General features: G+C 37.6%; 1 protein-coding gene across 1 annotated transcript; it reads right to left on the bottom strand.

The window, feature by feature from the left end:
* Positions 1-1428: 1428 nt before the first annotated feature.
* Positions 1429-6005, bottom strand: LOC127623633 (apolipoprotein L3-like). The gene is made up of 4 exons (XM_052098048.1): positions 4534-6005; positions 4311-4401; positions 3145-3205; positions 1429-2853 (listed from the first exon to the last, which is right to left on the bottom strand). Exons 3-4 carry the CDS (start codon positions 3198-3200, stop codon positions 2043-2045), a joined length of 867 nt encoding a protein of 288 aa, XP_051954008.1. The 5' UTR covers positions 3201-3205; positions 4311-4401; positions 4534-6005; the 3' UTR covers positions 1429-2042.
* Between the last annotated feature and the right edge of the window lie 6623 nt (positions 6006-12628).

Here is a 12628-nt window from a genome sequence, read left to right as displayed (position 1 = left end):
CTTGAGAGCATGAGTGTGATCATTGTACCAAGGAGCTGGGGCTTTTTTTCTTTCATTTTCTTTAATTGAAAGGGGCGACACTATCAAGAGTGCTAGAGAAGACTGTATTTATCTTTTCTGCTATTACATCAAGTTCTTCTAGACTTTGTGGCTTCCTGAGTATGTCAGACAATTCTGGAATATTATTAGTGAAGCTATCTTTAGTAGTTGAAAGAATAGCTCTACCTGAACGATAGCGTGGTGTAGATTGAGTAATATTAGCTGATCGTAGCATACACGAGACGAGGTATTGATCCGAGATGTCATCGCTCTGCAGAAGAATTTCTATAGTATCAACACCAACTCCATATGAAAGAATTAAATCTAGCGTATGATTATGGTGATGAGTTGGTCCTGTCACATTTTGTCTGACTCCAAGAGAGTTGAGAATATCGATAAATGCTAATCCTAATGTGTCTTTGTCATTATCGATGTGAATGTTGAAGTCACCAACAATTAAAGCTCTATTCACCAAGGAAATCAGAATACGGCCCTGGTGATCTATATACTGTAGCAAGGGCAAAATACGACAATTATTTTTTATTTGTGTCTGATGGTGTCACATTAAGCATTATTAGTTCAAAAGACTTACATTTATATCCTGTCCTTTGAGTAACACCAAAAACCAACACCTCATCCTTCAGACAAGGCTCATGTTTATAACAATAACCTGGGGGAGTAGATTCATTTAAACAAATATATTAATCCGATTTACGCCAGGTTTCAGTCAAACAGAGCACATCCAAACTATGATCTATAATAACTTAATTTGCAATTAGTGCTTTGGTTGAAAGAGATCTAATGTTTAGTAGCCCTATGATGTTTATCTTTTTAAACAAGTTTGACCTTAATCAAAATATTTTCTAAATTATTTAGTAAGAGTTTTGTGTTTCGTAAGTCGGGGAACAGACACAGTCTCTGTAGTTTCAGTTTCAGGTTATTTGACCTATGTGACGTCTCAAGGCAGCTAGCAGAAGTTTGGATTAACCAGTTTGTCTGCTTTTTGTCCTGGGCCCCAGTTGGTCAAATATTATCACTACTAAACCAGCAGCTTGGGTTGGCTATAGTGAATGTTACTGTCAGTGACAATGACCCAACCATTAACCCAGCAAAGTTTGGTTAAAAACTACCCAATAATGTGAAAATAACCCTACAAAATGACCTAACAGACACAACCAAGTATTTTGTGTTAAAGAAAATAACTCAGCAAAATGTAGTGTTGAAACAACACGTCTTACAAGTATGGACAGTGTCATTTATTGCCCTGACCACATCTGCAGTCCTCATGCCTCCATGCAGCATGCCTAAAGCACATTCACACAGATGAGCAGGGACCCTGGGCATCTTTCTATCTTGTATTTCAGAGTCAGTAGAAAAGTCTCTTTAGTGTCCTAAGTTTATATAACTGTGACCTTTATTGTCTACCGTCTGTAAGCTGTTAGTGTCTTAACGACCATTCCACAAGTGTATGTTCATTAATTGTATATGGTTTATTGAACAAGCATGTAAAACATTGTTTAAACCCTTTACAATAAAGATCTGTAAACTTATTTGGATTTTTACCAAATTAGCTTAAAAATACAGTGTCCTGAAAATGGGACGTTTACATTTGTGTTTGTGCATTTTGTATTTGGGAACACACACTTGTGAATAAGTGAAAAATATTAATATAAAGCATATCCACAGAACAACAACAAAACATCTGCTTCTGTTGATGGGTAATGCAGCGCTAAAGCAATGTACACTTGAATTTCTGCATGTCAAAAATATTGTATACATTTCCTTTAGCAAATAATCCCTTTAAGTGATACTTAGTGACAGCTATATCATATTTAAATCTATCTTTTTACAATGCTAACATTAATCGTTGTAGGACAAAGTAAAGTTCAATGCAAAGTTCAATGCAATGAGATGTCGTCGCTATAGGGCTGTTGTCTTCTGTCAAGAGGATCGAGTAAGTTGTCTCTCAGCCGTTCATATGGTTTTGTTTGTCAGGTTGTACCCTAATAATCTGATAGTTTCTCTTTGATTTCCTCAAGTTCTTTCATGATGTTCTGTAACTCATGAATTACTTTCCTCATTTTAACAATGAATTTCCCGGCTTTAGACCGGATATCAAGTTCATTTATTTGTTCATCTATGGGTATTTTTGCAAGCTTGTCCATGTCATTGAGTGTCTTGGTATTTTCTATAATTGAGAGCATGTCAATCACAAGGTTAACTGCACTGATAATGTTTTGTACGGTTCCAATCGAAAGTAGAATTCCCTTAATCTGGTTAGCCACTTGAACAATGTCTTCTCTCCGTATGTTGCGGTTTTGACTGGCGGAGGCAAAATATCTACTAAAATAATTGGCATCGCTCTCTAGTTCATTAAAGTCTTCCAGTATTTTCTCAATACGCAGATGAATGTCTTTTAGCTTGTCAGTGATACGGGAGATTTTATTCTGAAATGTCTTCAGTTCAGCTTCAATGTCTTTTCTTATTTGTGTCATCTGTTTTGTTTTCTCAGAGCTGCTGATTCCACCTTTAATTGCTCCCCCTACCCCTACAACTGCACCAACACCTGCAGCTACCCCCGCAACAAGAGACCCACGCCCTGCAGTAAATGGGGCTAAAGCAAGTCCCGCAAACGCGAAGGCCCCTCCAGCTATTCCCATCAGTCCTCCATCTCTAGTGCCTTTAGTAGCACGTCTGAAATCTTCTTCAAATGTTTTGATGATATTTTGCAGTTTAGATATGCACAGCTGGAGTTGAAGGTAATCCGTCTCATAGAGTTCAAAAAAATTTTTTTTGAGATGAATAACATCAGCTCTAGAGAAAAACAATATCAAGAATGTATTATTATATATTGTACAGTTTGTAAAAGGCCAACAGATAGTTTTATTAATGTCAAACATATTAGCTGACAGATGAAACTGAGTTTCTTTAGTTTATTTTGATACTTCATGATACTTTATGCTACATACTATATGTGGAAACAGGTTCAAGAGTTATTTGCATTAATATTGCTTCATAATATAAGAAACACATGTTTGTTGAAACACTCTGACTCAAGCATTATGTTTAAGAAAATTATGTTTAAGAATCTTTAAGTTCTCTCACAAATCAGGAGGTTTTTCGATGCTCCTGCGCCGTCTGTGGAGACGGAGTGACGCCATTGTTCCTGTGATTGAGATAACACAAGTGAACACATTATCATATATCACATATATCACATTATATACGTTTGCATATATCACATAAATCACATTATATACGTTTGCATATATCACATATATCACATTATATACGTTTGCATATATCACATATATCACATTATATACGTTTGCATATATCACATTATATACGTTTGCATATATCACATAAATCACATTATATACGTTTGCATATATCACATATATCACATTATATACGTTTGCATATATCACATATATCACATTATATACGTTTGCATATATCACATATATCACATTATATACGTTTGCATATATCACATATATCACATTATATACGTTTGCATATATCACATTATATACGTTTGCATATATCACATTATATACGTTTGCATATATCACATATATCACATTATATACGTTTGCATATATCACATATATCACATTATATACGTTTGCATATATCACATATATCACATTATATACGTTTGCATATCACATATATAACATTATATACGTTTGCATATATCACATATATCACATTATATACGTTTGCATATATCACATTATATACGTTTGCATATATCACATAAATCACATTATATACGTTTGCATATATCACATAAATCACATCATATACGTTTGCATATATCACATATATAACATTATATAAGTTTGCATATATCACATTATATACGTTTGCATATATCACATATATCACATTATATACGTTTGCATATATCACATTATATACGTTCGCATATATCACATATATAACATTATATACGTTTGCATATATCACATAAATCACATTATATACGTTTGCATATATCACATAGATCACATTATATACGTTTGCATATATCACATATATAACATTATATACGTTTGCATATATCACATACACGTATATAACATTATATACGTTTGCATATATCACATAAATCACATTATATACGTTTGCATATATCACATATATAACATTATATACGTTTGCATATATCACATATATCACATTATATACGTTTGTATATATCACATTATCTTGTTCAAATAACAACTTTTCCTTTCCATAAACAGTATATAGTTTCTTACAGTATATCGTTGTATTTTGATCAGTTCTCCATTAGCCAACACCCGCTGAAATCAGTGTAGGCCTCATCAAGAATGCTCACATTTCAGCTCTCTGTAAAGAAACACATTTGCTTTGAATCTACTTTATTTCTGTAGAATTCATGTGGACAACATGCATTTCACATTGATAATTCATTTCCAGGAACACAATTCTCTTAATTCTACGGAGAGGTTAAGATCTTACCTGTAGGATTCGTTGATCAAAAGTACAACTTTTCTGTGTCGTATATTTTATGTTCACTTCCTCTTTCGCTATTCTCAGTTACTTTCACTTTCTCAGATGATCACTATAGAGTGCCGAAGTTATGACGTCACTTTGTAGGCCAAAACGCGGACGTGAGTTAGCATTTTAGCACTTCCGGTTCCCTCGCCCTAAAGTCTATAGGTTTTTTGAATGGGTTTTTGCTAAATCGCCTGAAATAAGGTCTGTGGTTAACAAAGCCTCTAAATATTTTCACGTTTTGATCTATGAAATAAAACACACCAGTTATAACCTGCTTGTGTTTTTTAAACTTTATTGTGTCTTAAAAACGGTGATTGCTAACAAGTTGCTAAAAGGGACTACATCCTTTGGCGGGGACTTTAGACGTCATCATGACGAACAGCCTCACGTTAGTGCTTATGAGATGGTAAAATCGCGGGGTTTTTTCTGGCGAATTAGCAAATGGTATGCAAACATACAATCAAACATAATACAGTGAAAGATAATCTTTAAAGTTTATTTGGGGCACAATGATCAAGGCATAATAATCTTAATCACAAAGAAAATAATATTAAGGTTTATATAAACTAACAAAATAATAAACGAATAAATAAAACATTAACAAAATATAAAAAAAAAAAAAAATCTCAGAGAAGCACGCATAAACAAAGTTAGATTCTAACATTTTTGGAAAAAACGAATGGGCAATATTTCTCATGAAAAAGTGGATAAGTGTTCATACACAGCGCAGATCATAATGAGCGAGCGTGTTTTTTCAATAAAGTTTGAGGAAGCTTGATGATGACGTTGATCCGCGACCATGGTGTGCTGTAGTCCGTTTATAGCCTACCGTTAGCATTTTATATCTGACGGCTTTATTTAGGCTTCAAAATGTATACATTTTGGATTAACTTGTAAATATTATCTTCATAGACAAAACGTGTAAGGGTCACAACTCTTTGTTGAACACAGATGTTATTTTTTGCGATTTTCCAAAAGTCTATGGGGAAAATGCATAGTTTTTCGATCGAGGGAACCCATGCGCCGCTAACTTCCGTTTTGGCCTACAAAGTGACGTCATAACTTCGGCACTCTATTGGCTCCCATACCTCATGATGTCATAGCTCCACCACAGCCAACCAGATCACCTTAAATGGGTGCGTTTGTAGTAAATGGGATGCTATAGTCAAGGTTGTCCAGTAGAGGGCGGCATGGGGTTTCATATGGGTGACCTCTAGATGCACGAGCATAGAGAGCAGTGTGTGTGTCAGTCTATGGAGGACAAAACCTGCAAAAATAATAAATAAATAAATAAATGTTCTAATAAGAAAATAAATAAAGGAATACATGTCTTCATAAAATAATATATAATTCGTTTTTAATGAAAGTTATTCCTGAATTTATTTTTTGTAGGCTTTTTTTCCTTTATTATTTTCTCTTTTTATTTTTATTTTTTTTTAAAAATTTTAATCTTTCATTTTTTTTTAATTATTATTATTATTCATTTATTTATGCATTCATTTCTTTTTATATTTATTTATTCCCACCTGTATTTATTTCCATATTTAAATATCCCCACTTGTATTTATTTTTATATTTATTCTTACATTTCTGTCTCTTGTATGATAATGATGTGGGCGGGTCCTGCTTAACATTGGTTTATTGTAGATTGAAGCGTGTGCTCGATTACTCTGGACTTGTTTTGATGTGACGTTAGGTCATAGCCATATTGTGTAAACTAAAGCTATTTGTGGGGCTAAAAACACAAGAGCTTCAGTCAATCCAAGATTTATTGTTTATACTACAATCACAAAATAAATGGGGAACTGTTTCTTCAACAAAACCACAAAATGAGCAAGTTTCATAAATGATATGATTTAACCTTGTGCTTTTCTTTTTTTTTCTGTGTATATGACTTCATATTTTGATGTCCGCAAATCCATAATATTGTTTTCTGTTGTTATGATTGATCATTATAAAAGATACAACCATGCTTCATTTCCCTGATCGTTTATGTATGTATGTGTATATAAGTTCTGCAATAAATAAAATATATAGCTGACGCTTCACATATATCTAGAGAGTTGCGCAACATAGCAAATGAAGTCGATAACCACGCATCAAATGACTGTTTAATTTAGAGTAGAGGTGCTTATTGATGTTTTAGGAGAGCTGTATGCTGGTATGAATGTCGAAGCACATCCTGGATTGTTAAACTCTCTGCAAAACGTTGCCCTGCATATTCAAAATCTGTGCGAGTCAGAGAGTGCTAAGTTGGGACGTCCATCTTATTTGCTTTCAGTAAGTGCTATTGAGCTCTCAACCAATGATGCACTGGAGCTACGCAAGGACCGCCTCCCTCATTTCCATGTTGCTCACAGAAAAGTAAAAATAAATACATGTATAAATAAATAAATATATGTGGGAATAAATAAATATAAAAAAAAAAAAAATTAACACATAAATAAAAAATAAAAAACAATAAATATAGAAAATAATAAAGGAATAAAGTCATACAATAATAAATTCAGGAATACATTTAATTAAAAACGAATTATATTTGTTTTATCAAGACATTTATTCCTTTTTTATTATTACATTTATTTATTTATTATTTTTGCAGGTTTGGGCCTCCATATCAGTCTGTCATCTGTTGAGCTGGTGGCAAGAGGCACATTGTCGGCTCTGCATCTTCTAATAAAGATTCCCATTAATTTATCTACCTGTCTCCTCATGTATGATCACCAAAGGATATTACAGTGTTAGAGAGCAGACTGGGAATATTTCGATGTGGAGTACAACTTGTTATCTGTAACCTGTGTGTTACATTGCGTGTTCATTTTAACCCTTGTGCGACCTTCAGAACATTTTTGTATTTTTCATTTTTGTTTTTTGAGGTGGGGGTCGCTGTCCATTCGGCATATTTTGCGGCCGACCCACCAACCCGCTCGATTCTCCCGATGCCCAGTCCGCCCCTGATCGGCCCAAAAACAGTCGCGTCGCGTCTAGTGTAGACAGACACACTTGCTGTCGCTGGAATTTTATCGCGTCGCGTGTAGTTAGGACATGGTGTGACTAAACATGAGAAAAATGCCATCTGCTGGAAAATATTATTTTGAAGTCAGGGCTCTGGAACGAAAGCAGAATATCATAGAAATCATGATTTTATGCTTTAATGACACTGGGATCAAATCAGGGCTGGACTGGCAATCTGGCATACCGGGCATTTTCCCGGTGGGCCGACGCATTTTTGGGCCGATCAGGGGCGGACTGGGCATCGGGAGAATCGAGCGGGTTGGTCCCTCTCTCTCTCTCTCTCTCTCTCTCTCTCTCTCTCTCTCTCTCTCTCTCCTGCAGTAACGGAAAGATGGATGAAAGGCTAATTCTTGCTGTTAGAAATTTTCCAGTGCTCTATGATATGTCTCTTCCCACGTACAAGGACATTTTAAAGAAAAATACTGCGTGGAAAGGTGTATCTGAGATCGCGGGGATTTTATGGACCCAGACACATTGTTGCCAACTTAGCGACTTTGTCGCTATTTTTAGCGACTTTTCAGACCCCTTTAGCGACATTTTTTCAAAAAAGCGACTAGCGACTTTTTGGACAAACCTTAGCAACTTTCCAAATTCCAAATATTGCAGTATAATACTGCAAGCGTGAGGTCTTACTTCCCCGCTGCGTCTGCTCTGTTCAGTGAGCGGCTGAGAGGAGCAGCACATTCCGTTGACTGCACGCCAGCGGACATAGACATGAATGAGCTGCGCATGTGCACGCTGTGTTAGCAGGAACCAATCAGTGATCACATAGCAGCTGCCTTCTCCTTTATTTTAATACAAAACATTTAATTTGACCGTTTTTTCTTGGCAGGCGCTTATATTCACTACTAATCAGAGTTTTAATTCATTCCGGTTCGGTTTCTGAACTCTCCGACTTCAGATCGTATATTTACAGACTCTATACATTTTACTTATCCAAACACAACAATAAACCTTCTTCAAACTCATAAACATGTAACGTTAGCTAAGTTCCGTTCCGTTGTCTAACAGAAAATATGTAATTGAGAACCGTTTTACTGGACATTCGACTATATACTTATATAAAAACAGTATGAGCACTGTTTAGGGGAGATAACCGTTATTATAAACTGAAGTAGGCTACAGTACCGACAAATTAGGCAGAATGCAAATACGACGCGATGACGTCATTAATATGCTAATGACGCATGACGTCATCTGGCGACATTTAGCTACTTTTCAAGCAGGCTTTAGCTACTTTCCATTGAAAATAGTTGGCAACACTGCCCAGACAGACCGGCATTTGCATTTTCGCCGCAGATAAACAGCCGCTATGGCAAACAGCACGACTTGTTTCTCATTCATCTTTGATATAAAGCATTTTATGTACTGATTCCATTATATTTAGTCTTTTCCCTCCAAAATGTTTGTTTTTAGTGGCAAGAAAAGAGATTCGCTGTCAACAGCAATGGAATGACATCCGTGAATGTCATTTATAAACGTTACTAGGCAACCAGTAGTGAGAACGCCCACTAGCGACTTCACCGCCAGCCACTGGCGACCTGCAGCGATAAAGTCGCTGGCAGTGTGTACGCAGCTTAAAGGTGCGTACACACTGCCAGCGACATCGCGCGCGACAGCGACTCAATACCATTCATTTTCAATGCGAGCACAGCGACTTCCGGCGACACGAGCTGTCGCGACCGTTGGCGCTAGATGTGGCCGTGTCCAGCGACGCGACAAAGTTGAGAAACCTGCAGCGATAAAGTCGCTGGCAGTGTGTACGCACCATAAATATTCATGACACGCAGAACTTCCATCCAATAAGATCTCTGTGTGGGCGGATCTGTCAGCCGTCGCGTCTGGTTAGGACAAAAACTCTGATATAAGCTGCGTACACACTGCCAGCGACTTTATCGCTGCAGGTCGCCAGTGGCTGGTGGTGAAGTCGCTAGTGGGCGTTCCCACTACTGGTTGCCTAGTAACGTTTATAAATGACATTCACGGATGTCATTCCATTGCTGTTGACAGCGAATCTCTTTTCTTGCCACTAAAAACAAACATTTTGGAGGGAAAAGACTAAATCTAAATGGAATCAGTACATAAAATGCTTTATATCAAAGATGAGTGAGAAACAAGTCGTGCTGTTTGCCAGAGCGGCTGTTTATCTGCGGCGAAAATGCAAACGCCGGTCTGTCTGGGTCCATAAAATCCCCGCGATCTCAGATACACCTTTCCATGCAGTATTTTTCTTAAAAATGTCCTTGTACGTGGGAAGAGACATATCATAGAGCACTGGAAAATTTCTAACAGCAAGAATTAGCCTTTCATCCACCTTTCCGTTACTGCAGGAGCTGAGAGAGAGAGAGAGAGAGAGAAGGATCACGTGAGCTCTCCCGTCGTCTCTCCTATTGGCTGTCGCTTCGTTAGTCGCTCCAAAGTTGAACTTTTCTCAACTTTGTCGCGTCGCTGGACACGCCCACATCTAGCGCTAACGGTCGCGACAGCTCGTGTCGCCGGAAGTCGCAGTGCTCGCATTGAAAATGAATGGTATTGAGTCGCTGTCGCGCGCGATGTCGCTGGCAATGTGTACGCACCTTAACATGGAAAAGATACCTTTTATCGCGTGTCGCGGCGTCGCATCGTTTGTAGTTAGGACACGGTGTATGGAGCAAATACAAGCTTTTCCCCTATTCTCTGTATTATAGAACACTGCAGGACAACTGAATACATGATGCAGATAAAATTTTGTGTGTGTGTGTGTGTGCTGGTATAAATGTCAGAGTGTGTTTTGTATGTGTGTATTAAGAAGTGTGTGTGTGTGTGTGTGTGTGTGCTGGTATAAATGTCAGAGTGTGTTTTGTATGTGTGTATTAAGAAGTGTGTGTGTGTGTGTGCTGGTATAAATGTCAGAGTGTGTTTTGTATGTGTGTATTAAGAAGTGTGTGTGTGTGTGTGTGTGTGTGTGTGTGTGTGTGTGTGTGCTGGTATAAATGTCAGAGTGTGTTTTGTATGTGTGTATTAAGAAGTGTGTGTGTGTGTGTGTGTGTGTGTGCTGGTATAAATGTCAGAGTGTGTTTTGTATGTGTGTATTAAGAAGTGTGTGTGTGTGTGTGCTGGTATAAATGTCAGAGTGCGTTTTGTATGTGTGTATTAAGAAGTGTGTGTGTGTGTGTGTGTGTGTGCTGGTATAAATGTCAGAGTGTGTTTTGTATGTGTGTATTAAGAAGTGTGTGTGTGTGTGCTGGTATAAATGTCAGAGTGTGTTTTGTATGTGTATATTAAGAAGTGTGTGTGTGTGTGTGTGTGTGTGTGTGTGTGTGTGTGTGTGTGTGTGTGTGCTGGTATAAATGTCAGAGTGTGTTTTGTATGTGTGTATTAAGAAGTGTGTGTGTGTGTGTGTGTGTGTGTGCTGGTATAAATGTCAGAGTGTGTTTTGTATGTGTGTATTAAGATGTGTGTGTGTGTGTGTGTGTGTGTGTGTGTGTGTGCTGGTATAAATGTCAGAGTGTGTTTTGTATGTGTGTATTAAGAAGTGTGTGTGTGTGTGTGTGTGTGTGTGTGTGTGTGCTGGTATAAATGTCAGAGTGTGTTTTGTATGTGTGTATTAAGAAGTGTGTGTGTGTGTGTGTGTGTGTGTGTGTGTGTGTGTGTGTGTGTGTGTGTGTGCTGGTATAAATGTCAGAGTGTGTTTTGTATGTGTGTATTAAGAAGTGTGTGTGTGTGTGTGTGCTGGTATAAATGTCAGAGTGTGTTTTGTATGTGTGTATTAAGAATGTGTGTGTGTGTGTGTGTGTGTGTGTGTGTGTGTGTGTGTGTGTGTGTGTGTGCTGGTATAAATGTCAGAGTGTGTTTTGTATGTGTGTATTAAGAAGTGTGTGTGTGTGTGTGTGTGTGTGCTGGTATAAATGTCAGAGTGTGTTTTGTATGTGTGTATTAAGAAGTGTGTGTGTGTGTGTGTGTGTGTGTGTGTGCTGGTATAAATGTCAGAGTGTGTTTTGTATGTGTGTATTAAGAAGTGTGTGTGTGTGTGTGTGTGTGTGCTGGTATAAATGTCAGAGTGTGTTTTGTATGTGTGTATTAAGAAGTGTGTGTGTGTGTGTGTGCTGGTATAAATGTCAGAGTGTGTTTTGTATGTGTGTATTAAGAAGTGTGTGTGTGTGTGTGTGTGTGTGTGTGTGTGTGTGTGTGTGCTGGTATTAATGTCAGAGTGTGTTTTGTATGTGTGTATTAAGAGTGTGTGTGTGTGTGTGTGTGTGTGCGTGCGTGCGTGTGTGTGTGCTGGTATAAATGTCAGAGTGTGTTTTGTATGTGTGTATTAAGAAGTGTGTGTGTGTGTGTGTGTGTGTGTGTGTGTGTTGGTATTAATGTCAGAGTGTGTTTTGTATGTGTGTATTAAGAAGTGTGTATGTGTGTGTGTGTGTGTGTGTGTGTGTGCGCGTGTGTGCTGGTATTAATGTCATAGTGTGTTTTGTATGTGTGTATTAAGAAGTGTGTGTGTGTGTGTGTGTGTGTGTGTGTGTGTGTGCTGGTATAAATGTCAGAGTGTGTTTTGTATGTGTGTATTAAGAAGTGTGTGTGTGTGTGTGTGTGTGTGTGTGTGCTGGTATTAATGTCAGAGTGTGTTTTGTATGTGTGTATTAAGAAGTGTGTGTGTGCGTGTGTGCTGGTATTAATGTCAGAGTGTGTTTTGTATGTGTGTATTAAGAAGTGTGTGTGTGTGTGTGTGAGTGTGTGTGTGTGTGTGTGTGCTGGTATAAATGTCAGTGTGTGTTTTGTATGTGTGTATTAAGAGTGTGTGTGTGTGTGTGTGTGTGTGTGAGTGTGTGTGTGTGTGTGTGTGCTGGTATAAATGTCAGAGTGTGTTTTGTATGTGTGTATTAAGAAGTGTGTGTGTGTGTGTGTGTGTGAGTGTGTGTGTGTGTGTGTGTGCTGGTATAAATGTCAGAGTGTGTTTTGTATGTGTGTATTAAGAATGTGTGTGTGTGTGTGTGTGTGTGTGTGTGTGTGTGTGTGTGTGTGTGTGTGTGTGTGTGTGTGCTGGTATAAATGTCAGAGTGTG

The sequence above is a fragment of the Xyrauchen texanus genome, chromosome 30 (genome assembly GCF_025860055.1).
Source record: "Xyrauchen texanus isolate HMW12.3.18 chromosome 30, RBS_HiC_50CHRs, whole genome shotgun sequence".
Lineage (NCBI taxonomy): Eukaryota > Metazoa > Chordata > Actinopteri > Cypriniformes > Catostomidae > Xyrauchen > Xyrauchen texanus.
Note: the sequence above shows the minus strand (reverse complement) of the source record. Positions and strands in the feature narration are given on the sequence as shown.